At 48.7% G+C, this 24,222-nt stretch overlaps 1 protein-coding gene and 1 non-coding gene across 3 annotated transcripts in view; both read left to right on the top strand.

The window, feature by feature from the left end:
• Positions 1 to 24,222, top strand: part of WDR59 (WD repeat domain 59) — a 75,170-nt gene that overhangs the window by 5,501 nt on the left and 45,447 nt on the right. For both annotated transcript variants that reach the window (XM_049786340.1, XM_049786339.1), the window contains exons 2-8: positions 5,689 to 5,738; positions 8,607 to 8,742; positions 10,978 to 11,063; positions 11,999 to 12,079; positions 13,120 to 13,157; positions 14,869 to 14,957; positions 16,116 to 16,232. In XM_049786340.1, the coding sequence (XP_049642297.1) occupies positions 5,689 to 5,738; positions 8,607 to 8,742; positions 10,978 to 11,063; positions 11,999 to 12,079; positions 13,120 to 13,157; positions 14,869 to 14,957; positions 16,116 to 16,232 (597 nt within the window). The remainder of the gene's footprint in view (positions 1 to 5,688; positions 5,739 to 8,606; positions 8,743 to 10,977; positions 11,064 to 11,998; positions 12,080 to 13,119; positions 13,158 to 14,868; positions 14,958 to 16,115; positions 16,233 to 24,222) is intronic.
• On the top strand, positions 7,347 to 7,453 carry LOC126029127 (U6 spliceosomal RNA). The gene has a single exon (XR_007502779.1). It is a non-coding gene; the product is annotated as a U6 spliceosomal RNA (small nuclear RNA).

Below are 24,222 nucleotides of genomic sequence, written 5' to 3'. Positions count from 1 at the left end.
ACCTGAACATGTCCCCTGGACACGCCCCTTGGACATGCTCCCTGTCATGCCAGGTATAAAAGGAAAAACTTTTATTGTTGCGGGGATTCCCAGTATAGCACGACCAGAGCAGCACCTGCTGGTCTGTGGTGTGCCAGAGATAAAGCATTGGAGAGATGCTGCCTGCTTTGCATCTATTTCCTTTTCAGTTTTTGGGTCACACCCAGCACTGTTCAGGGGTTACTCCTGGCTCTGTGCTCAGAAATCATTCCTGGCAGGCACAGGGGAACCATGTGCGATGCTGGAATTCGAACCTCTGTCCTGGATTTGCTGCATGCAAGGAAAATGCTCTACCGCTCTGCTATCTCTCTGGCTCCTGACCCGTGAATTTCTTTTTTTTGTTTTTTGTTTTTTGTTTTTGGGCCACACCCGGCGGTGCTCAGGGGTTACTCCTGGCTGTCTGCTCAGAAATAGGTCCTGGCAGGCACGGGGGACCATATGGGACACCAGGATTCGAACCAACCACCTTTGGTCCTGGATCGGCTGCTTGCAAGGCAAACGCCGCTGTGCTATCTCTCCGGGCCCTGACCTGTGAATTTCTATCAAAGTATATTTGGTTTCAATTTCTCTCTCTCTCTCTCTCTCTCTCTCTCTCTCTCTCTTTTTTTTTTTTTTTTGTGTGTGTGTTTTTTGGGTCACACCCGGCAGTGCTCAGGGGTTATTCCTGGCTCCAGGCTCAGAAATTGCTCCTGGCAGGCACGGGGGACCATATGGGACGCCGGGATTCGAACCGATGACGTCCTGCATGAAAGGCAAACGCCTTACCTCCATGCTCTCTCTCCGGCCCCTTAATTTCTCTCTTATCTCTCAGTCCTGGGCAAGTAATTGCTACATGTTGGTGTCCCTGGATAGTCCCAAGGGCCTCTGCAAGACTTGCAGCACCAGGGCCTGGAAGTCTTGGGTCAGCAGCCTGCAGCCCTGACAACCTTGGGCTACTGCAGTCAGGGTGGGAGTAGCTTGGATCACCTAGTGGTGTTTGGGGGCCACTCCTAGCTCTGTGCTTGGGGCCGCTTCTGGTAGTGCTCAGCAGACTATGTGGTCCTGGTGATTGAACCTGAGTCCCATGCAAAGCAAGTACCTTAACTTCTATGCTATTGCTCCAGCCCTTAGATAGTATATTTTCTTTTAGTTTAGTATTGGGGTCATCTATGGAGGTGCTCAGGGCTATTCCTGGCTCTGTGCTCAAAGGTCACACCCAGTATTATTGGAGGACTCTGTCTACCAGAGGTTGAGCCTATGTTTTACTCAGACAAAGGGTGCTTTACAGGTGTTCAGCTTGAACCGTTCCACCCTCCAGTGAATTTTTAGTTAAACTAAATTTTGACTACTTGCTATTGTAGCCACTTGTGACACTTGTGACTGTGGTCTCAGAAAGTGCTGTGAGACTAAAATCAGTTTCCATTTGGAAAGAGCTGAAGGCGAAGTGGCAGAATGAAGGCATGGGGAAACCTCTGTCACAGGATGTGGGAAAAGATAAAGATGTGACTGTTGAGATGAAGGAAGGGGACTGTGGGTGCCACAGCCTTGACATCTGCCGGGGAGCTTGGATTTATTCTTTATGTCCAGAGGAGCTGCCTGTCTTCTGGGGTCCCCCCTGCAACCCCAGCTTCTACCCTCCCTTTCCAGGTTCTCCTCTTCTTTTTAAGCATCGGCACAATTATTTGTCATAACGATTTGGTCTAGGGGTCTGGGGAGGTGGCACACTGAACATGTATATGCTCTGCATGTTGGATCCTCAAGCTCTTCTGGGTGTAGCCTTGAGCACTCCTGGGGATGCTCCCCAAACAAATAAGTAAAACCAGCCAAAATAAAAGTGCAACGCAGCAGTGAGGGAAGAGCTGAGTGGGGGAAGAGGCCACGTGGGGGGGGGGGGGAGGAAGGCAAGCCTTGTTGTGTCCAGTTTATCCTTCTGGGCATATCACTTCTTTCTAACTTCATTTCTCTTTTACTTTCTTTTTATTTTGTTTCATTTTGTTTTTGGGCCACACCCAGCAGTACTCAGAAGTTACTCCTGGCTCTGTGCTCAGGAATCACTCATGCAAGGCAAGCGTCCTCTCCAGTGTGCCATAGCTCTAGCCCCACGTATGTTCTCATGTTTTTTTTTGTTTTTGTTTTTGTTTTGTTTTGTTTTTGGGCCACACCTGGTTATATTCGGGGTTACTCCTGGTTATGCACTCAGAAATCAGTCATGGATGGGCCCGGAGAGATAGCACAGCGGCATTTGCCTTGCAAGCAAACAATCCAGGACCAAAGGTGGTTGGTTTGAATCCCGGTGTCCCATATGGTCCCCCGTGCCTGCCAGGAGCTATTTCTGAGCAGACAGCCAGGAGTAACCCCTGAGCACAGCCGGGTGTGACCCCCCCAAAAAAAAAGAAATCAGTCGTGGCTTGGGGGACCATATGGGACGCTGGGGGATCAAACCAAAGTCCATCCTAAGTCAGCGCATGCAAGGCAAACACCCTACTACTCGGGCCACCGCTCCAGCCCTATGTTCTCGTTTTAAAGGGAGACTCCCTGATTTAATGTGGACAGAACCTTGGGAGACAACCCCAGTCCTCTCAGCAGACAGTTGAATGCGGCATTCACAGTGGGACATGAAAATCCTCTCCCATCCCCTTCCTTAATCCCAGGCCCATTCCTGCAGGTTAGTGGGCTGACTCCCTTCCTCCTGAGCAGTGGGGTCACATTGGAACCATCCAACTTAGCATCTTCTGGTTGTTTTCTCTCCAGTGCCCTGGGGGTGGATGGTCTTGAGGAGCAGACCCCGGACCATACACAGCCCCAGTTTTTACACCAGCTAGTAAATTTCACTTTCTCTGCCTCAATTCTTTCTCTCTATCTAGGATCCAGTGGGCACAGCCCGGCCCAGCCTTTAAGCTCGTTGAGTTTTCTCCTCCTGTATCACTAACTCCCCTGGCGAGGGGCAAGGTGGCCTCTTTGTTCCTTGGTAAATAACTCCCACAAGAAGGACATAAACTGACTTATGCTACTCTATTTGTAGTTTTTTTTTCCTTCTGCAATTTTGGTGTCACTTTTTAATGCCTCCAGAATAGTCCACTCTATAGAGACGCATAATTAGCTTGCAGAGAACACCAAGTAAGCAGCTCTGTGTATACAAGTATTGCTGTATTTTGGGTAGATTCTGGAGGTGGAATCTCGGAGTCAAAGAGCACGACTTTTGTTTTTTTAAATGCATAATTACCCAGATTGCCTGTTTTCAGTATTTCCACCATCACATCCTCGGCTTAGTAGTTGGAAACATCTGTTTATTAGCTTGTGGCTCTGGAACAGGCCATGAGGCAGGCTTCTCTGTTCATTGGCTCTGATACAGAGATCAAGATGTCAGTTGAGGTCCTGGAGAGAAAGTACAGCAGGGAGGGTGTCTGCCCTGCACGGGGCTGACCTAGGGTCAGTCCTGGCATCCCATATGGTCCCCCAAGCACCACCAAGAGAGATTCCTAAGCACAGAGCCAGAAATAACTCCTGAGCATCATCAGATGTGGCCTTAAAAAAACAACAAAACACAAGGTGTCAGTTAAGTATGTTCTTATGGGGTGGGTGGGCAATATGATCTAGTCTCATGTTCTTTTACCTTTTTATCCCCCTGAGAACATCATCTTTTTCAAAGAGAAACTGTAGCAGCTGGAGAAACAGCACAGCAGGCCAACCTGGGTTCGATCCCTGGCACCCGATAGGGTCCTCTGAGTGCAAAGCCAGGAGTAGATCCCTGAGCACAGAGCCAGGAATAAGCCCTAACTAAACCTCCAGGTGTGGCTGAAAAACAAAAATAAAACAAAAAAAAAATAGTAACTTCTATCTCTCATACCCACACCCTGTCCCTAGCCACCTTGATTCAGTTTTGTTTCTGTGACTTTTTCCGTTCTGGTGTCATTCTGCTGCGTGTCTTTGGGGGAGTTGGTCTGTTCCCCAAGGTCACAGCCTGTGTGCTAAGGTGAAATAACTTGATTCAAAGAGCCTTTATTTCAGGGAGCCTGACCTGCTGAGGGATATGTGCCAGTTTCAGCTGTTTCCGTTTTAAAGGCCCCAGATTTGGGCCTTGTTCCCATCTGCAGAGTCTCTTCACAGCAGCACTGGGTGCTTGGATAGTGTAAAGAAAATATATGTCCACCGCACGGCTAGATTTGGTGGCCTTGTTAGGATTCTGGCACCAGTACCCACTACAGAAGGACAGTCCTATACCCAGCTGGGGGTGCCGTCTTGCCTGCTTTCAGACCATGCATCTAGAAATCATGCTGGAGAGCTCTGAAAATAGCATCTCAGTTCACTGCTGGCTTTTCCAGCTGGGCTTCTCTGCTCACGACTCCATTGGAACGAAGGCCTCGTAATGATAACTCTCCGGCTGTCGCCCAGCGCCTTCTGGCTTCTTGTCCTCAATATTCCTTCTCTAATGACATGTCTCTGAGGACTGGACACGTGTGAGAAGCCATCAGGAAAATGAGCCAGAGCGGGGGAGAGATTTTCTTTACTATTTGTGACTGGGAGAGGGAGGGGGGAAGCTGAAGGTCCATAATGAGAGTCTCTCTTGAGAAAAGAGCCTCTAAAAATAAGAGCATGGCACATGCTGTGTCAGATAGTTCTGAGAACACAGCAGGGCGCGACCTTGGCCAAAGAGGAGACTTGAGGGGTAACGGCCACTTTTCAGATCCACCATGAGCTTCTGTCCAAGTGCAGACCCATTTAATTCTTGTGAGGTCTTGCTGTACTCCCCATGAACCAGGAAACCATGGAGCATGTAAACAAGTCCAGCACCATGGTAGACATTTCTTCTTTTTTGTTGTTTTTGGGCCTCACCCAGTAACACTCAGGGGTTACTCCTGGCTATGCACTCAGAAATTGCTCCTGGCTCGGGGACCTTATGGATCACCGGGGGATCAAACCGTAGTCTGTTCTGGGTCAGCAGCGTGCAAGGCAAATACCCTACCGCTGCGCCATCACTCCGGCCCTAATAGACATTTCAGATTAAATGTGAACAAGCATTTCAGATACAAGAGTATGATCTCAGTAGGCTGGAGTGATAGCCAACCCAGGTTCGATCTCCGGCATCCCAGAGGATTCCCTGAGCACTGCCAGGAGTAAGCCCTGAGCATCTCTAAATGTGCCCCAAAACAAAACAAACAAACAAGTGTGTCTTGGATCAGCAGAGGGGAACAGTGTGTTGCTGTTACTGGTTATTTGTGCCACCCAGAGTGTCCCATGTGACTGTGTGTGTGTCCTTACTGCATACATGTCCATATCTACATGCATGTACAAGCGCATGGTGACTCAGGTGATACTTTTCTTGGAAGAGGTTTTAGTAGCTTTATTTGCTTGGATTCCCAGAGGTCCCATAACTTCCCGTTTAGAGAAACAAGGCCAGCTGTGTGTCTACACTCCCCATATTGGGAAGGGGACCTGAGGGGCAGGGTTGCCAGAAAGCAGCTGCCCTGTCTTGAAGGTGCCTTGTGAGACTTGATGAGACCCTGGAAGGCTCCATGTAAGAATTTGCTGTCGAGGTTAGTTGCATGGTAGAAACTTGCTGGCTGTGGCCTCTCAAGATCAGGGGGAAACGTAGACCGCAGGATTAGCCGTGAGTCAGTTCCAGCTTGAGCTGTTTTCCTGGCCTCCACTCACTCTGTATTTCTCCCGTAGGCCACTGCCATGTCTGTGGACTGTCTCGGGCAGCATGCGGTGCTTTCTGGGTAAGTGGGAGCTTTGCAAATTTGGACTGCCCGGGTTTCTGGAAGGATACTGGAAGTCAGAAGTCTTTGAGGCTGGCGATGGGTGGGGCACCTACTTTACTTGTGTGAGGCCCTGAGTTCGATCCCCAGGGAAAGGAAGGAGGGTGGGAAAGGTGGGATCAAAGGAGGGAGAAGAACGAAAGGAAGAGAAGGCTGTTGGGGAATTGGAAAAGACTCTTAGCTTTGGGGCTAGAGCCCTAGTACAGTAAGTAGGGTATTTGCCTTGCTCACACTGGGTTCAATCTCCGGTATCTCATGTGGTCCTCTGAGCACAGAGCCAGGAGTAGCCCCTGAGCACTGCCATATGTGGTCCAAAAATTAAAAAAAAAAATTCAACTTCTCAGGTGTAGGGCTTAAGCTCAGCCTGGTAACCCTGGGGGCCTGTGTGGACGGTCTCTGGTTCATTTGTGCCTCAACCCTGCTGAGCAGTTGCACAACCTTTTGTCTCATGTTGGCTGTGTTCTGTGGGTGCTCTCAGGGCTCACAAAGATTGAGGGGGTCCAGGCCCTCCTTTGGTGGGACCACGTCTTTTGAGCCCCTGGACATTTTTTTCTGTTGGTCTCCCTGCATTTCTGCCTTCTCATGGTTGAATTAGCTCTCCTCAGGCTGAAACGGAATCATAGAGTCACTGTAGTGCTTTCTGACTCAAAAAGCTGAGGATTCTGACAACAAAGGCTCCCCCGCATCTGTCAGCAACTCTGGCACTGCACCAGCACAGTCAAGTGTGGCCTCAGCCCTTCCCTGTTCATGGGACACTGGAGTCTGAGCACTCTCAGAGGCATCCACCAGCTTGGTCATTAATATGTTCATTCACAAACCAGGCTTTGCTTTTCTGTTTACTTATTTTTATTTATTTATTTATTTATATTTGGTTTTTGGGCCACACCCAGCAGTGCTCAGGGTTTACTTCTGGCTCTGTGCTCAGAAGTCGCTCCTGGCAGGCTCAGGGGACCATATGGGATGCTGGGAATTTAACTCAGGCCTGTCCTGGGTCAACCGCGTGCAGTGCAAACACCCTACTGTTGTGCTATCTTTCCACCCTCCAATATAACTTTTTTTTGTTTTGTTTTTGGGTCACACCCGGCAACGCTCAGGGGTTACTCCTGGCTCTACACTCAGAAATTGCTCCTGCAGACTCAGATGATCATATGGGATGCCGGGATTTAAGCCATTGTCTTTCTGCATGCAAGACAAACGCTCTACCTCCATGCTATCTCTTGGGCCCCGTATAATATTTTTTTGAGGTGGCACCTTAGTCCTTCCTGGAGGAGAGCCAGATGTGAGGCATGTTGTTATTCAGGGCTGTGGTGGCTGCCACAGAGTAGGAGATGGGACCAATTCTCTGGTTAGGGAAGTCTGCTTGGAAGAGGACCAATTCTCAGGGGGATTAGGGAAGTAGCTTGGAAGAGGTTGGGCTGGGGTGGGTTGGAGCTGAACCTGGTCAGAAGAGGGGAGCATCACCTAATATGCAGTAGAGGAACCCCCTGAAGGGGTCTCTCTGGAGGCTGCTGCCTGGGTCATTCCACTGTCCCTTGTCAGCCTTGCAGAGAAGTAAACATGTTAGATCTAGTGATCACTTCGGCAGCACATATACTAAAATTGGAATGATACAGAGAAGATTAGCATGGCCCCTGTGCACGGATGACACACAAATTCATGAAGCATTCCATATGTATTTATTTGTTTGTTTATTTATTTATTTATTTGGTTTTTGGGCCACATCCGATGGTGCTCAGGGGTTACTCCTGGCTGTCTACTTAGAAATAGCTCCTGGCAGGCACGGGGGACCATATGGGACACCGGGATTCGAACCAACCACCTTTGGTCCTGGATCAGCTGCTTGCAAGGCAAACACCACTGTGCTATCTCTCCGGGCCTGAAGCATTCCATATTAAAAAAAAAAGATCTAGGGCTGGGCGGTGGCGCTGGAGGTAAGGTGCCTGCCTTGCCTGCGCTAACCTAGGACGGACCGCGGTTCGATCCCCCGGCGTCCCATATGGTCCCCCAAGAAGCCAGGAGCAACTTCTGAGCGTATAGCCAGGAGTAACCCCTGAGCCTCACAGGGTGTGGCCCAAAAACCAAAAAAAAAAAAAAAAAAAAAAAAAAAAAGATCTATGGGGCTGGAGAGATAGCATGGAGGTAGGGTGTTTGCCTTGCATGCAGAAGGACAGTGATTTGAATTCTGGTATTCCATATGGTCCCCCGAGCCTGCTAGGAGTGATTTCTGAGCTAAGAGCTAGGAATAATCCCTGAGCGCAGCCGGGTGTGACCCAAAAATCAAAAAAAAAAAAATTAGCTCTAATTGGGGAGTCTATTTTATTTTATTTTTGGTTTTTGGGCCACACCCAGTGGTGCTCAGGGGTGACTCCTGGCTGTCTGCTCAGAAATAGCTCCTGGCAGGCATGGGGGACCACATGGGACACCGGGATTCAAACCAACCACCTTTGGTCCTGGATCGGCTGCTTGCAAGGCAAACGCCGCTGTGCTATCTCTCTGGGCCCTAACTGGGGAGTCTTGAGGCAGAGTTTTCTCACTGTCCTCAGTCCGAACGTGCATTTCTTTTCTTTCTTTTTTTTTTTTTTCTTTATTTTTATTTTTTTTTGTATGTGTTTTTTGGGTCACACCCAGCAGTGCTCAGGGGTTACTCCTGGCTCCACGCTCAGAAATTGCTCCTGGCAGACACGGGAGACCATATGGGACGCTGGGATTCAAACCAATGACCTTCTGCATGAAAGGCAAACACCTTACCTCATGCTATTTCTCAGCCCCGAACATGCTTTTCTATTGCTGTGCTAATGCCACTATCTCCTGCCAATCTTGTTCTCACAGCCGCAGATTCCTCTACATTGTTAATCTTGATGCCCCTTTCGAAGGTCACCGAAAGATCTCTCGTCAGAGCAAGTGGGACATTGGAACTGTGCAGTGGAATCCTCATGACAGCTTTGCGCACTACTTTGCAGCTTCAGTGAGTTTGGAGAGCAGTGGGCAGAGGGGCAGATAGATGAGAGGGAACCTTGGGCTGGGGTGTGGGTATGGTGTAGTAAGCTTAGACCCTCATAATAACACTGTTATAAATTATCAGGCAGAACAGAGGAAAAGGCAGCTAATGTGTGATGTGTGACGTGGGACTGGCAGGATAATGACAGGACCCTCTTGTGAGATGAGGGGGATTTTCTACTCTTGCTCCCACTGGGGAAGGGATTTTTTTTGTTTTTGTCTTTTTCATCTGTTTGTTTCTGAGACACACCCGGCGCACTTAGGAGTTACTCCTGGCTCTGCACTCAGGAATTATTCCTGGCGGGCTCCTGGGATCCTACTGATACCAGTGATCCAACCCAGTTCTGCCATGTTTAAGACAAACACCCTACCTGCTGTGCTATCGCTCTGGCCCCTGGGGAAGGTATTTTGAATCCTAACCTCTTCACTGGAACTTTACCTATTTTAGAATTAGACACAGACATTCCTGGATGAAATCTCCAGAATTTTGAACATCTGTCTCTGTGGGCTAAGATGAAAGTCACCTTCCTCTATAAACATCAGTTCAGAAGTTATTGAGTGGCCCCTACCTATTAGTCATCTTTATTCACTTTGATTGTTTTATAAACTCACAATATTTAGGGAGTCTTTGCTTGTTAGTCATCTTGACTAATAAGGTTTGGCATGGCCCTTGTCTATTAGTCATTTCTCGTTATTATTTTATAAACTCACAATTTAGGGACTGGAACAATAATACAGTGGGTAGGGCACTTGCCTTGCATGCAGCTTACCTGGGTTCAATCCCCGGCATCCACATATTCCCCCAAGCACTGACAGAAGTGATTCCTGAGTGCAGAGTCAGGAGTGACCCCTGAGCACCGCCAGGTGTAGCCCCCAAATCAAACCAAACCAAACCAAAAAACTCTCACAATTTATAAAATCACCCCACATTCCATGTTTCCAATCCTGGGTGAATGGGTCTGAAATAGGGTCACACATGAAATAATCCAAACCAGGCGAAACATGTATTTTGGCAGTTTTCTACCTTGTATCAAGAGTGAGTTGCGGGGCCGGGAAGGTGGCGCTAGAGGTAAAGTGTCTGCCTTGCAAGCGCTAGCGTAGGACGGACCACGGTTCGATCCCCCGGCGCCCCATATGGTCCCCCCAAGCCAGGGGCGATTTCTGAGTGCATAGCCAGGAGTAACCCCTGAGCGTCAAACGGGTGTGGCCCAAAAACAAAACAAAACAAACAAACAAAAAAAAAGAGTGAGTTGCCTGCCAGAATGGTTGTTTTATTGAGTCTAGAGACCACCCCCTGGTTGGGGAGTAAGGACAGAGAAAGGAGAGGTGGCTCAAGCTATCCTGAGCCAGTCCTGCCCAGCTTTACATGGGGTAAAATCAAGTTGTAAACAAACAGATATAAAGGAACCAGGGATGATCTTTGTTTTGGTAAAACAAGGTGTAATCTAACAACAATTTAGGGAATCTTTGCTTGTTTATCGCTGTAGGTGAAGTATAGGTCTGATTGAACTAATTTTCCTTTCTTTTTCCTATGATGTTAATGTTAATGTTGGATTCTTCTGGCCCATTTCCCCATGTCTTTCTGCTTAAGCCTCTTAGACATTTATTCAAGGCCGATTTTAAGGACTCTTGTATACTCTTGCCCTCCTGGCCACCATTTGGTGGTGGTTCTGGCTCTTCTGCGGTGTCTGTGTCATAGGTAGGCTGCAGCCTTAATAGCATGGTGGGGAAGCCTCAGAATCTCCAGTCACGGGGCCGGAGAGATAGCATAGCGGTAGGGTGATGTTTGCTTGCATGCAGACGGTGGTTTGAATTCTGGCATCCCATATGGACCCCCCGTGCCTGTCAGGAACAATTTCTGAGTGCAGATCCAGGAGTAACCTCTGAGTGCCACTGGGTGTGACCCAAAAAACAAAAACCAAAAAGAATCTCTAGTCAGCCCTCAAGGGAGGTGTTGGGGAGATGTTTGGAGGGGCACAGAGGTCCATCGTATACACCCTGCTCTGCCGGGCCAGGCGGTGCCTTTGGAAGTAGGCACTGCCTCTACCGACCCTCCATGTCTTTGACCAGGCTGAGATTAGCTGGGGAGAGAGTTTCTGTGCTGTGTTCCTTCTTGGTCTGTGTCCCTTCCAGGGAAGGCCCTAGAAGTTTCTGTCTGTCTTGCTGTCCCACCTGCCACCTTCTGGCCCTCTTGTCGTTGCAGAGTAATCAGCGGGTCGACCTGTATAAGTGGAAGGATGGCAGCGGGGAAGTGGGCACAAGCTTGCAGGGCCACACTCGTGTTATCAGGTAGGTTCTGCTCATCTTACCTGCTCTCAGGTCTCCCCTTTCTTCTCCTCTCAGGCTTGAGTCTCCCTATTGCTTCAGCCCTGGTAGGCTTTTGGATCCTGGGGGTGGAAAAAAAAGTTAAGATTCCATCCTAGGGGCCGGGTGGTGGCGCTGGAGGTAAGGTGCCTGCCTTGCCTGCGCTAGCCTAGGACGGACCGCGGTTCGATCCCCCGGCGTCCCATATGGTCCCCCAAGAAGCCAGGAGCAACTTCTGAGCGCATAGCCAGGAGTAACCCTGAGCGTCACAGGGTGTGGCCCAAAAAAAAAAAAAAAAAAAGATTCCATCCTAGATAGATCTAGCCTTATTTGGAGGGAGGATCAGAGCAGAGAGTTGCTCTATGGGGAGGTGAAGCGACCAACAGACTCCTCAGCTTCCAGGACCATCAAAACATCAGGGCGAGCTGCATAGATTTCCCACGCCGCCAGTACGTGGCACTGCGGGGGCATCTCTAGGAGCCTGAAGTGCTCCTGCTGCAGCCTTTCTCTGGGCCCAAATTTGTTTTCTGGGAAATGGTGGCAGGGCATGCAGATGAGGTGAGCTGACTTGGGCAGTGAGGGGCCTTGGTATTTGGGTGGACAGGCCTTTGGGGAGTGATAGTATTAGTGGTAGAGAGGGAGGGAAGAGAGAAGAAAAAGAATAGAGGAAGGAAGGAAAGGAGGGAGGGAGTTAAGGAAGTGAGGAAATGCACCATTTCTTTAGGGGGAATAAAAAGATCATTAAGTGGTGATGACCCCAGAAAAGGCCTTGACCCTTCCCTGATGACTCAGAGGACCAGCAGATTCCCATTCTATTTCGGGGACTATTTTGAGGCCTCCAGAGATTAAATCTTTTAAGGGCTTTGCAACTGGGCCCTGAATTTCTCCCCCTTTGTTTCTCTTCACCATTATGTTACCAGTGACCTGGACTGGGCAGTGTTTGAACCTGATCTCCTGGTGACTAGCTCCGTGGACACCTATATCTACATTTGGGATATCAAGTAAGGACAGCCTTACCTCTTAGTGGTGGGGGGACATTCTGTAACCTTCCTTTTAGAGATCAGATGTCTTAGTTTTGGGGGCTAGAGAGATAGTACGGGGCTCAGGTGCTTGCCTTGCATGTAGCCGGCCTTGGCTTGACTCTGGTCCTGCATGATTGCCTGAACAGAGCTAGGGTAGCCCCTGAACACCTCTGGGATTGGCCTTCCGAGTACCGCTGGTTATGGCTCAAGTTCCTCCTTCCCCTGCAAAATCTTAGTTTGGTTTTCTCCAGATGATTACCCTATGAAGAAGCAGATGCTCATTTGGGAGGTGAAAGGAGCACTCATGGGGAGGGAGAGACACAGCATCAGGGAGGCCCCCGAGAGAGAACCTACTCCCCTGGGTTCGCTCTCACCTGGGAACTCCCAGTGTCTTCTCAGAAGGGACCCACAAGGGCAGTGGCTGAAGGGGTTACTGGGGCCCTGATCGCCAGCACTCAGCTTTGCAGTAAGCTTTGCCAACTGTTTTATTTTATTTCGTTTGTTTGTTTTGTTTATGAGCTACACCTGGTGGCACTCAGGTTATTCCTGGCTCTGCACTCAGAAAATCACTCCTGGAAGGCTCAGGGGACTTTTTGGGATGCCAGGGATGGAACCCGGGTCTATCCTGGGTTGGCAGCTTGCAAGCCAGATGTCCTACTGCTGAGCTATTGCTCCGGCCCCAGCTTTGCTAACTGGGCCTTAACAGCAAGGGGGAGATGGGTGCTTGGATCTTTAGCTAGAATGGAGTACACCAAGCTGCAGGGACCAGGATGATGGATGTGGGCAGCAACTGCTCAACCCCTGCTTCTGGATCCTGTTCTCTTCCTGCCCCCATTCCCTGTTTCCCATTTCCTTTCTGTTCCTTATTTCCTTCCTATTGTTTATTCCCTTCCCATCCCCTATTCCATTCCATTCTCTATTTCCTTCCCCTAGGGTGTCCGTTTCCATCAATTGTGAAAAGCCAGAGTCCTCCCCTCTGTGCTCTGACAGTAGTCCTGATCTCTGCTCTTCTGTTTCAGGGACACCAGGAAGCCTAGTGTTGCCCTGTCTGCAGTTGGTAAGTGCATGCTCCTCCAAGCTCTGCACTCAGAGATCACTCCTGGCAGTGCTCAGGGGGACCATATTCTGGATGCTGATAATAGAACCTGGGTTGACTGCTTGCAAGGCAAAGCCCCTCCCCTCTGTGCTATTGTCCTAGTCCTAGTTGAGTTCTTTTTAAGGAGCATTTGGAACTGTGGTTATATCCTGGATTACCATTTCCCATCCCTGATGTCACTTTTCTCCCTTAGCTCTATCTCCTCCCTTCCTTCCCTTAGCTCTTTAGTCATTATTGTTACCCCTTTGTCGCAGAACAGGGAAAAGACTGCTTCCGACTGGAACAAGTATTCTCTCTCCCAACCCACTGTGTGGGCCCAGTAATCCCCTCCCCCACACTGCAGTGGTGCCCAAGGCGGGTGGGTGCCTGGAGCTTTTGATCCCAGAATGAAAAAGCCTTGGGCGTAGCCTGTAGCAGGGCTTCAGTCTTCAGTCTGGGTGTGAGTCTGTCTGGGAGTCTGTTGTCCCTTCAGATGACTAGGGCGAGAGCCCTTGGGAGCACCCATGTGGGGCTCCATGGTGGTTTGACAAATCCATTACCAGCCCATTGATCCCTCCCGACCTGCTCAGTCAAAGCCATGTTTCCCGGGGCTGGAGAGATAGCATGGAGGTAAGGCGTTTGCCTTTTATGCAGAAGGTCATCGGTTTGAATCCCAGCGTCCCATATGGTCCCCCCCCATGCCTGCCAGGAGCAGTTTCTGAGCGTGGAGCCAGGAGTAACCCCTGAGCACTGTTGGGTGTGACCCAAAAACCACCAAAAAAAAAAAAAAAAAAAAAGCCATGTTTCCCCACTGACTGCCTGTCAGTAGACTTTCTCCCTAACTGACCTGATTCTCTCAACTAATTCTCACTCTTCCTGTTCCTGGGGTATTTCTTTTTCATTTTTATTTTTATTTTATTATTATTATTATTATTATTTTTTTTTTTTTGGTTTTTGGGTCACACCCGGCAGCGCTCAGGGGTTACTCCTGGCTCCTTGCTCAGAAATTGCTCCTGGCAGGCTCGGGGGACCATATGGGGTGCTGGGATTTGAACCAATGACCTGTATGAAAGGCAAACACTTTACCTCCATGCTATCTCTCTGGCCTATTTTTATTTTTATTTATTTATTTATTTATTTATTTTGGTTTTTGGGTCTCACCCAGCAGCGTTCAGGGGCTACTTCGGGCTCTATACTCAGAAATTGCCAAATTGCAAAATAAAAAAAAAAATAAAATAAAATAAAAAAATAAAAGGGGCTGGAGAGATAGCATGGAGGTAAAGCGTTTGCCTTTCATGCAAGAGGTCATCAGTTCGAATCCCAGCATCCCATATGGTCCCCTGTGCCTGCCAGGAGCAATTTCTGAGCATGGAGCCAGGAGTAACCCCTGAGCACTGCCGGGTGTGACCCAAAAACCACAAAAAAATAAAAAAAATAAAAAAAGAAATTGCCCAGCAGGCTCAGGGGACCATATGGGATGCCGGGATTCGAACTTCCGTCCTTCTGCATGTAAGGCAAACGCCTTACCTCCATGCTATCTCTCTGGCCCCAATATTAATTCATTTATTCCCAGAGGCCAAGGCAGTCCTAGCATCCTGCAATTCTCTGTCTCATTGTCCATCCCCCATCGAGTTCATGATCCAGCCTCTCCACCCCCAGTATCTGGCAGCTCCTTTTTCTAATTTCTCTACAGCGGGGGCCTCCCAGGTCAAATGGAATAAAAAAAATGCCAACTGCCTGGCCACCAGCCACGATGGGGATGTAAGGATCTGGGACAAGCGGGTGAGTGACCCCTTCTTCACACACACATATGGATGTGGCGTGCTGGACCAGAGAGGCCAAGGTGCCCTGGAAACTACCCTTTCCAGATGATAGGACCAAATGATTTCAGAGGTCATGCTGATTAGGGTTTGGGTACTTATAAGTTTTTGGTTTTGGGCCATACCTGGTGGTGCTCAGGGGTTACACCTAGCTTTGCACTCAGGAATCACTCCTGGCAGGCTTGGGAGACCATCTGGGATGCCAGGGATTTAACCTCAGTTGGCAACATACCAGGCAAATGCCCTACTGACTTTACTGTTCTCCAGCCCCCTGTATAGCATTTTGAAATGGGTTTGGGATTGAGAGAAATAGTACAGTTGGCAGGGTGTTGCCTTGCATGTGATTCACCTGGGATTGATCCCTTGGCACCCCATCTAGTCCCCCGAGCCCATGTGAAGTGATTCTGAATACTGGTGGGTATGACACCAAAAAGCTAAAACAAAAATAAATGGGGGTGTGGAGGTTTGAAGAAATGCTGAAAGGGTTGGTTCATTTGTCCAGCAAGTGTATGGGATTGTCAGGGCTGTAGGTAAGGTGAAGAAATTGATTTGCGGGCCTGGAGAGATAGCACAGCGGCGTTTGCCTTGCAAGCAGCCGATCCAGAACCAAAGGTGGTTGGTTCGAATCCCGGTGTCCCATATGGTCCCCCGTGCCTGCCAGGAGCTATTTCTGAGCAGACAGCCAGGAGTAATCCCTGAGCACCACCGGGTGTGGCCCAAAAACCACAAAAAAAAAAAAAAAAAAAAAGAAAAAAAGAAATTGATTTGGGAGTTTCACCATGGACTTTGTACATACATACAGTGTTCCTTTATCTTGGCTCCTTTCTGTACTCCTATTGGAGCTACCAAAGATCTTGTCAGAGGGGGAGGGATGTTCTTCTGTCCTGTGCCCTGTATGGGAGCCAGGCCTGGGCTGGGAACAGGCCATGTAGCCAGAATGGGGCAAGAAGGGATTCTTGTCTGGTCCTGTTGCTCTGGGTGCTGTGAACCAAACCAAGGGCCACTGGGGATGGAGATGGTATTGGAGTATAACTGTGTGCCCTGCTTGGCATCAGTGGTGTGTGCCAGAGCCCCAGCTGTGCTCACTCAACAAACCTCCCTGCGTGTCATCCTGTTGCAGAAACCCAGCACAGCCGTGGAATACCTCGCGGCCCACCTCTCCAAGATCCATGGCCTGGACTGGCACCCAGATAGTGAGCACATTCTGGCAACCTCAAGTCAGGACAACTCTGTTAAGGTGACTGGTGGGGGTGGAGATAGGGGTAGGTGGGAGAATTTCTCTGGAGGAAGGAAGGATGGAATGAAGGAAGGGAGGGAGGGAGGGAGAGAGGGAGGGAGGGAGGGAGGGAGGGAGGGAGAGAGGGAGGGAAGGAGGGAGGGAGGGAGGAAGGAAGGAAGGAAGGAAGGAAGGAAGGAAGGGAGGAAGGAAGGAAGGAAGGAAAGAAGGAAGGAGGGAAGGAAGGAGGGAAGGAAGGAAGGTAAAAAGAAAGTTGGGGCCAGAGAGGTGGCACTAGAGGTAAGGTGTCTGCCTTGCAAGCGCTAGCCAAGGAAGGACTTCGGTTCGATCCTCCGGCATCCCATCTGGTCCCCCCAATCCAGGACAATTTCTGAGCGCTTAGCTAGGAGTATTCCCTGAGCATCAAATGGGTGTGGTCCAAAAATACCAAAAAAAAAAAAAAAAAAAAAAAAGGAAAAGGAGGAAGGAAGGGGAATAAAGGAAAAGGAAAGAAATGAAGAAGGCCCCTGTGCTTTCAAGGCCTCCTGGGGACTCCAGGCCTCACCTCTGCTATGTGGCTAACATAATGTGGTGGATATGACTCTGGAATTGGCTCAGAGGGTTTTCTTCTCTCCCTTTGTGGTATGAGGTCAGGGATGAAAGCTTTCAGAAAGAAACATTTCCTTTTTTTGTGTGTAGGGGTCACACCCGGCAGCGTGCTCAGGAGTTACTCCTGGCTCTGCGCTCAGAAATCGCCCCTGGCAGGCTCGGAGAACCATATGGGATTCCGGGATTCGAACCACTGTCCTTCTGCATGCAAGGCAAACACCTTACCTCCATTCTATCTCTTGGGCCCCGGAAAATATTTTCTTTTGCAAGGGACCAGAGAGTGCACAGAGAATGAGTTCAATACCCAGCAAAGAACTGAGCAGCGCATCCCCAACCCCAAACACTGCAGGATGTGACCCCAAAAACAAACCAAGAGAAGTTCTCTTGCAAAGAGGTCGCTAGGAAGTTAAATTTCAGAAGAATTCCCTGGTCAAAGTAAAAAAACAGGACTGGAGAGAAATTACAGAGGGGAGGACGTTTGCTTTGCACCAAACCGACCTAGGCTCAATCCCCAGCATTCTATACGGTCCCTGGAGTACACCAGGAATGACATTCATGTGCAGAGCTGTGAGTAAACCCTGAGCACCACTGTATGCAGTCCTAAACAAAACAAAACCCAACAGATAAGCAATTGCAGGATGAAAAGTGCACAGAATTGTCATGATCATCTGTTATGTAACAGAAGACTTATTATGTTAGAGACTTTCTGATAAGCAGGGAATGCTCAGGGGCTCATACATTTCAGCGGCCTTGTTTTCTGTGATGTTTCTCAGAAGGTGATGTACCTTGTTTGTTTTTCCTGTCTAGCCCAGGTATGTCTGGAACACACAAGCAGAGGGTACAGGCCTTGTGGTCCCTCCCTGTGGCCAGGCCTCTGTCCTTCAGATCCAAGGCAGATGTTACTTGGCAATTTAGCAATCTCAGCATCATTATCAGTTAATGCATTATTTTATTACATAGGACTTTTGGTTCGAGTAGTCAAACTGAAATCACAGACTTAGGTTTAAAAGTTGTATCTGGGGCCGGGAAGGTGGCACTAGAGATAAGGTGTCTGCCTTGTAAGCGCTACCAAGGAACGGACCACGGTTCGATCCCCCGGCATCCCATATGGTCCCCCCAAGCCAGGGGGCGATTTCTGAGCACATAGCCAGGAGTAACCCCTGAGCGTCAAACAGGTGTGGCCCCCAAAAAAAAAAGTTGTGTCTACCTTGGGCTGGGGAGATAGCCCAACTGGCATGGTGCTTGCCTTGCATGTGGTTTCAATCCCAGCATCTTGTATGGTTCCCATGAGTACTACCAAGAGTAACTCCTGAGAACTTCCAGGTGTGGGCTCCCCCCAAGAAATACTTAGACAAAAACATCATGTCTGTCTTGGGTTTATAAGTCCTCTTGGTTTGTAAAATGCTTTTTCAGTCCCAGAGGGGTTTGTTAGTCTTTCTCTCTCTCTCCCTCCCTCCCTCCTTCCCTCTCTCCTCTCCCTCTCTTCCTCTCTCCCTCCCTCCCTCTATGTCTCTTTCCCTCCCTCCTTTCCTCTCTCTCTCTCTCTCTCTCTCTCTCTCTCTCTCTCTCTCTCTCTCTTTCTTGCTCACTCGGGCACACCCAACGGCACTCAGGGTTACTCCTGGCTCTGCATTACTCCTTTACTCCTGGCAGGCACCGGTGACCAGATGGAATGCCAGGGATCGAACCTGGGTTGGCTGGATCCAAGGAAAATGCCCTACCCACTATGCTATCCCTCTGGCCCTTGAATTTTTTTTTTTTCATTGAATCCCCAGACCTCTAGTAACATGTTTCTCAGGTTCAGGATCTCAAAGGAATCTAAGTCGTCTCCTCTTTCTTGAGGTCCCCATGTTGGCCTGTATTAATGGGCATTGTGACTAGCAGCAGGATCGCCTCCTAGGTAAAAACACGGATGACAGACAGGCCATTTATGGTCCCCCCAAGCCAGGGGCAATTTCTGAGCGCGTAGCCAGGAGTAACCCCTGAGCATTAAATGGGTGTGGCCCGAAGAAACAAAACAAAACAAAAAAAAAAATTTGCCATCGGGCCCGGAGAGATAGCACAGCGGTGTTTGCCTTGCAAGCAGCCGATCCAGGACCAAAGGTGGTTGGTTCGAATCCCGGTGTCCCATATGGTCCCCCATGCCTGCCAGGAGCTATTTCTGAGCAGCCAGCCAGGAGTAACCCCTGAGCACCGCCGGGTGTGGCCCAAAAACCAAAAAAAGAGAGAGAGGGAGAGAGAGAGAGAGAGAAATTGAAACCAAATATACTTTGACAGAAATTCACGGGTCAGGGGCCTGGAGAGATAGCACAGCGGCGTTTGCCTTGCAAGCAGCTGATCCAGGACCAAAGGTGGTTGGTTCGAATCCCGGTGTCCCATATGGTCCCCCGTGCCTGCCAGGAGCTATTTCTGAGCAGCCAGCCAGGAGTAACCCCTGAGCACTGCCAGGTGTGGCCCAAAAACCAAAAAAAAAAAAAAATTTTGCCATGGGGCTAGAGCGATAACACTCACACTGTAATTATATCTCTCTGTATGTATGAGTATGTGAGTATGCGTGAATGAGCTGAGTCATACTCCCAGCTTGACTTTGGAAATTGATAGTATGTAAATAAAGTGATATAAAGTAGAACAACTGAGCATACTAACCAAGCATTGATTTGAGTCATTTGCTGCTTAAGATCAATCTGTCATTTTCTCCCTACATAATCTTTTTTTTTCCAATGGTGCCAGGAATTGAATTTATGGATTCACACATGCAATGTAAGTGCTCTAATCCAAAGCTACTTCCATAGTCCCTGAACATAGGCCCCCAAACAAAGCCATAGAACAGAGGGCATGTCTCTTAGTAGGGTGTATGCCTGGCTTGTGTCAGGTCTCAGCTTTGATCCCATCACCCTTTCAGAACACACAGCAAACCTAAAACAAATCAGCCACAATGAAATTCAGGGGCCCGAGTGTTGGCGCAAGGGGTAAGGCTCTGCTTTGCCTGAGCTTGCCTAAGACGGACCACATGCTGTTCGATCCCCCGTCTTCCCATATGGTCCCCTAAGCCAGGAGCAATTTCTGAGTGCATAGCCAGGAGTAACCCCTGAGTGTCACCAGGTGTGGCCCAAAAACCAAAAAAAAAAAAAAAAAAAACCAAAAAAACTTATTCCCATCATTTTAGAAATTTTTTTTTTCTGATCTTTTTCTTGTGGGGGTCACATCCAGAAGTGCTCAGGAGTTACTCTTTTTTTTGTGGTCACACCCAGCAGTGCTCAGGAGTTACTCTTGGCTCTATGCTCAGAAATTGCTCCTGGCAGGCTCGGGGGACCATATGGAATGCCAGGATTCAACCACCGTCCTTCTGCATGAAAGGCAAACACCCTACCTCCATGCTATCTCCAGCCCCAAGGGGTTACTCTTGACTCTGCACTCAAGAGTTATTCTTTTTTTTTTTTTTTTTGGTCTTTGGGCCACACCCGGCAGTGCTCAGGGGTTACTCCTGGCTGTCTGCTCAGAAATAGCTCCTAGCAGGCCCGGGGACCATATGGGACACCGGGATTCGAACCAACCACCTTTGGTCCTGGATCGACTGCTTGCAAGGTCAAGAGTTATTCTTGGCAGGCTTGGGGGATCATCTGGGATGCGGGGTTGGCTATGTGTAAGAAAAGTGCCCTTACTGCTGAATTTCTTTTTTTTTTTCATTGAATCCCCAGACCTCTAGTAACATGTTTCCCAGGTATGGCCCCCATTTCTCCTCTGATCTTGGGTTCAATAATCTCTTTTACAAAACTGTCTTCTTGACTCAGGAAATCTGGAAATTCTGGAAATCCAGGCTTTATCACTTGGTAGGTGTGTAGGTCATGGTCAGCCTGCCTGAAAGTCCTAAAGCCCTGAGACTGTTCCCTGTGGCATCAGCACTTAGGCCCATTGGGCTCGACCGAGTTCTTTCCCTCACCCTCCTGGAAGCACGGTGTTCTGATAAGGAATCCCCTTGGCCACCTTGATAGTGCCCTGGTGGAAGGCTGGCACCGCACTGGTTCACTTAGGTTAGAATGTGGCTTAGTGGCCAAGGGACTGGATTCATTTCCCTGCACCACAGGGGGGTGTCACAGAGGAGAAGCATCTGTTCAGAGGTTCTCGGGAGCAGTTTGCTGAGCCTTCCTAGGTTTAGGAGAGATGGGGAGGGTGAAGTGAGGGCAGCACAGGCCTCTAGGTTGGATGTTACTGTGCCACTAATGGACGAGCGCATCTCAATGGAGAAGCCACATCTGTTTTACAGGCTTGATTCTGTTAGCGGCTGTCATGTCACCCTTTGTAAATGAACATGACTTCGCGTCTGCTCAGCCCGAAAGTCAACAATTACTGAAATGCATTCATACGAAGAGCATGTCTATAATTAACTGAAGCTGGACTTCTATTTATTTGCTAGTTTTTCCACATATGGTGGGCTTGATAACAGGGAAGAATTCACAAAGTGTTGAGCTAATTAAAAATCGGGAGAATGCCAAGCATACCTAATTATTTCTCGCTTTCTTTTAAAGTACGTTGAGGGAATAAATTATAGTTTACTCTCTGGCCATCTGAGCCACCCCAGGGAAGCATTTAGAATAGAAAAATCTACTTCATAATTTTAGGCTTTTGGTTTCTTGTTTGACATTCTGGTTTTGTTTTGTTTTCCCCTGGTAGTAATTGGGATACTTCCCACCCACCTGGGTTTATGTTTGGGGTGGTGGGAATCTAACCCAGGCTTTGAATAGGGGATTTTTGACAGGGGATCTAATGGTCGGCAGTTTCCCCTTTAAAAGTATCCAGCTCTTTGGGCCGAGAGATAGCATGGAGGTAAGGCATTTGCCTTTCATGCATAAGGTCATTGATTCAAATCCTGCCATCCCATATGGTCCCCCATGCCTGCCAGGTGCAATTTCTGAGCGTGGAGCCAGGAGTAACCCCTGAGCACTGCCGGGTGTGACCCAAAAACCAAAAAAAAAAAAAAAAAAAAAAAAAGAAGTAGCCAGCTCTCCTGTGTACCCCAACTCCAGTCATCTTCCACAGGGACTGATTCCTTCTTTGCTTGCTTTTCTTCAGTGCCTTTGACCCTTGAACCCTAACCTGGGTCATCCTAGCTGGTCTCCAATCTTCAGCACATGCTGTCAAAGAACCGAATCTAGAGTGTTCCAAAGACTTGGAGGATTTACAGTTCACTCTTTTGATAGTGGACTTATCTCTTGGTCTTAATTGAAATAGGGCTGCTTTGGGATCATTCTTGGCAGTATTGGGGGGACTATATGGGATTCTGAGATTGATCCCAGGTCAGCTGTGTGCAAGACCAGCACCGTTCCTGCTAAGCTATTGCTCCAGCATGGGGGTCACCATGTCTGAGATAGGCACTGATTCACTGCATTGTAGCAACTACTTTCTTCTTAGAAAAATTTTCCAGGGGCCAAAGAGATAGCACAGTGGTAGGCATTTGCCTTGCAAGCGGCCAACCCAGGACCAATGGTGATTTGAATCCTGGCATCCCATTATATGATCCCCCGTGCCTGCTAGGAGTGATTTCTTTTTTTTTTTCTTTTTTTTTTTTTTTTTGTGTGTGGTTTTTGGGTCACACCCGGCAGTGCTCAGGGGTTATTCCTGGCTCCAGGCTCAGAAATTGCTCCTGGCAGGCACGGGAGGACCATATATGGGACGCCGGGATTCGAACCGATGACCTCCTGCATGAGAGGCAAACGCCTTACCTCCATGCTATCTCTCCGGCCCCTAGGAGTGATTTCTGAGCAGAGAGCCAGGAGTAACCCCTGAGTGCCTCTGAGTGTGCCCCCCCACCACCACCAAAAAAAAAAAAAAAAAGAAAAAGAAAGGAAAATTCTTGCAGAACCCATTGCTTTCTTCCACATCTTTATTTGGGGGCCAGGGCACCTGGCATTGCTCTCTTCTTACTCCTGCTTTGTACTCAGGAATCACTCCTGGTGGGGTTTGGGGTAGACCATTCGATATGCCAGGAAACAAACCTCTATCGGCTATGTGCAAGGTAAAACTCCCTAACCACTATACTATCTCTTCAGGCTCTTTGGTCCAATTTATAGAAAACTTTCTGGAGGCCAGAGATAGCATGGAGGTAAGGCATTTTTTTTTTGTTTTGTTTTTTTGTTTTTTTGGGCCACACCCGGCGGTGCTCAGGGGTTACTCCTGGCTGTCTGCTCAGAAATAGCTCCTGGCAGGCACGGGGGACCATATGGGACACCGGGATTCGAACCAACCACCTTTGGTCCTGGATCGGCTGCTTGCAAGGCAAACACCGCTGTGCTATCTCTCCGGGCCCGAGGTAAGGCATTTTTGCCTTGCATGCAGAAGGATGGTGGTTCGAATCCTGACATCCCATATGGTCCCCTGAGCCTGCCAGGAGCAATTTCTGAGCATAGAGCCAGGAGTAACCCCTGAGCACTGCCAGGTGTGACCTAAAAAAAACAAAAACAAAAACAAAAAAACTTTCTGGGGGGCCAGAGCAATAGCACAGTGGTATAGTGCTTACCTTGCATGTGGCTGACCTGTGTTCAATAACTGCCACTCTGTATGGTTCCCCAAGGTCTCCAGGAAATGATTCCTGAGCTGAGAGTTGGGAATAACCCCTGAGCACCACCAAGTGTACCCCCAAAACCAAACCAACAGCAAAAACCTTTTGAGGGTATATGGTTCATATATATTACATATATGTATATATATAATTTTTGGTTTTTGGGTCACACCCAGTGGCGCTCAGGAATTAGTCCTGGCTCTGTGCTCAGAAATCACTCCCAGCAGGCTCAGGAGACCATAAGGGATGTTGGGCTTCGAACCACTGTCGGTCCTGGATCTGCTGCTTGCAAGGCAAATGCCCTATCACTGTGCTATCTCTCCAGCCCCTCATATTTGTATTTCTTATGCTTTGGAGGCCATTCTGGAAGTGTTCAATTACTCATGACAGTATTCTGAAGTTTACTCCTTCTTTAGGGGCTCCACATGGTCCCAAGGACACACTCTGTTCTTTCAGCCCTTTGAACTATTCTACCTTCATTTATGTATTTCTTCAACACATTCCAATGTGAATCTCGGTTCTTTGTGAACCACTAACTTCATGTATACAAGGGTTGTGTTCTACCACTGCTGCCACTTTCTTAGCCCTAGGAAAGCACTTGTTGAATCTGTGGTTCATTGGCCATGATCACTTGTAAAATCTTTACTAATTTTTTTTTCTCACAAATATTGCTTCCCTTTGGTGCTGGAGTGATAGCACAGCCAAGAGGGCATTTGCTTTGCGTGCAGCTGACCCAGGTTCAACCCCCTGCATCTCATAGGTCCCCTGAGCCTATCAGGGATTTCTGAGCACAGAGTCAGGAATAACCCCTGAACATGACCAAAAACCAAAGTAAAAAACAAACCA

The sequence above is a fragment of the Suncus etruscus genome, chromosome 14 (genome assembly GCF_024139225.1).
Source record: "Suncus etruscus isolate mSunEtr1 chromosome 14, mSunEtr1.pri.cur, whole genome shotgun sequence".
Lineage (NCBI taxonomy): Eukaryota > Metazoa > Chordata > Mammalia > Eulipotyphla > Soricidae > Suncus > Suncus etruscus.
This window is presented reverse-complemented; position numbering and strand designations above follow the sequence as displayed.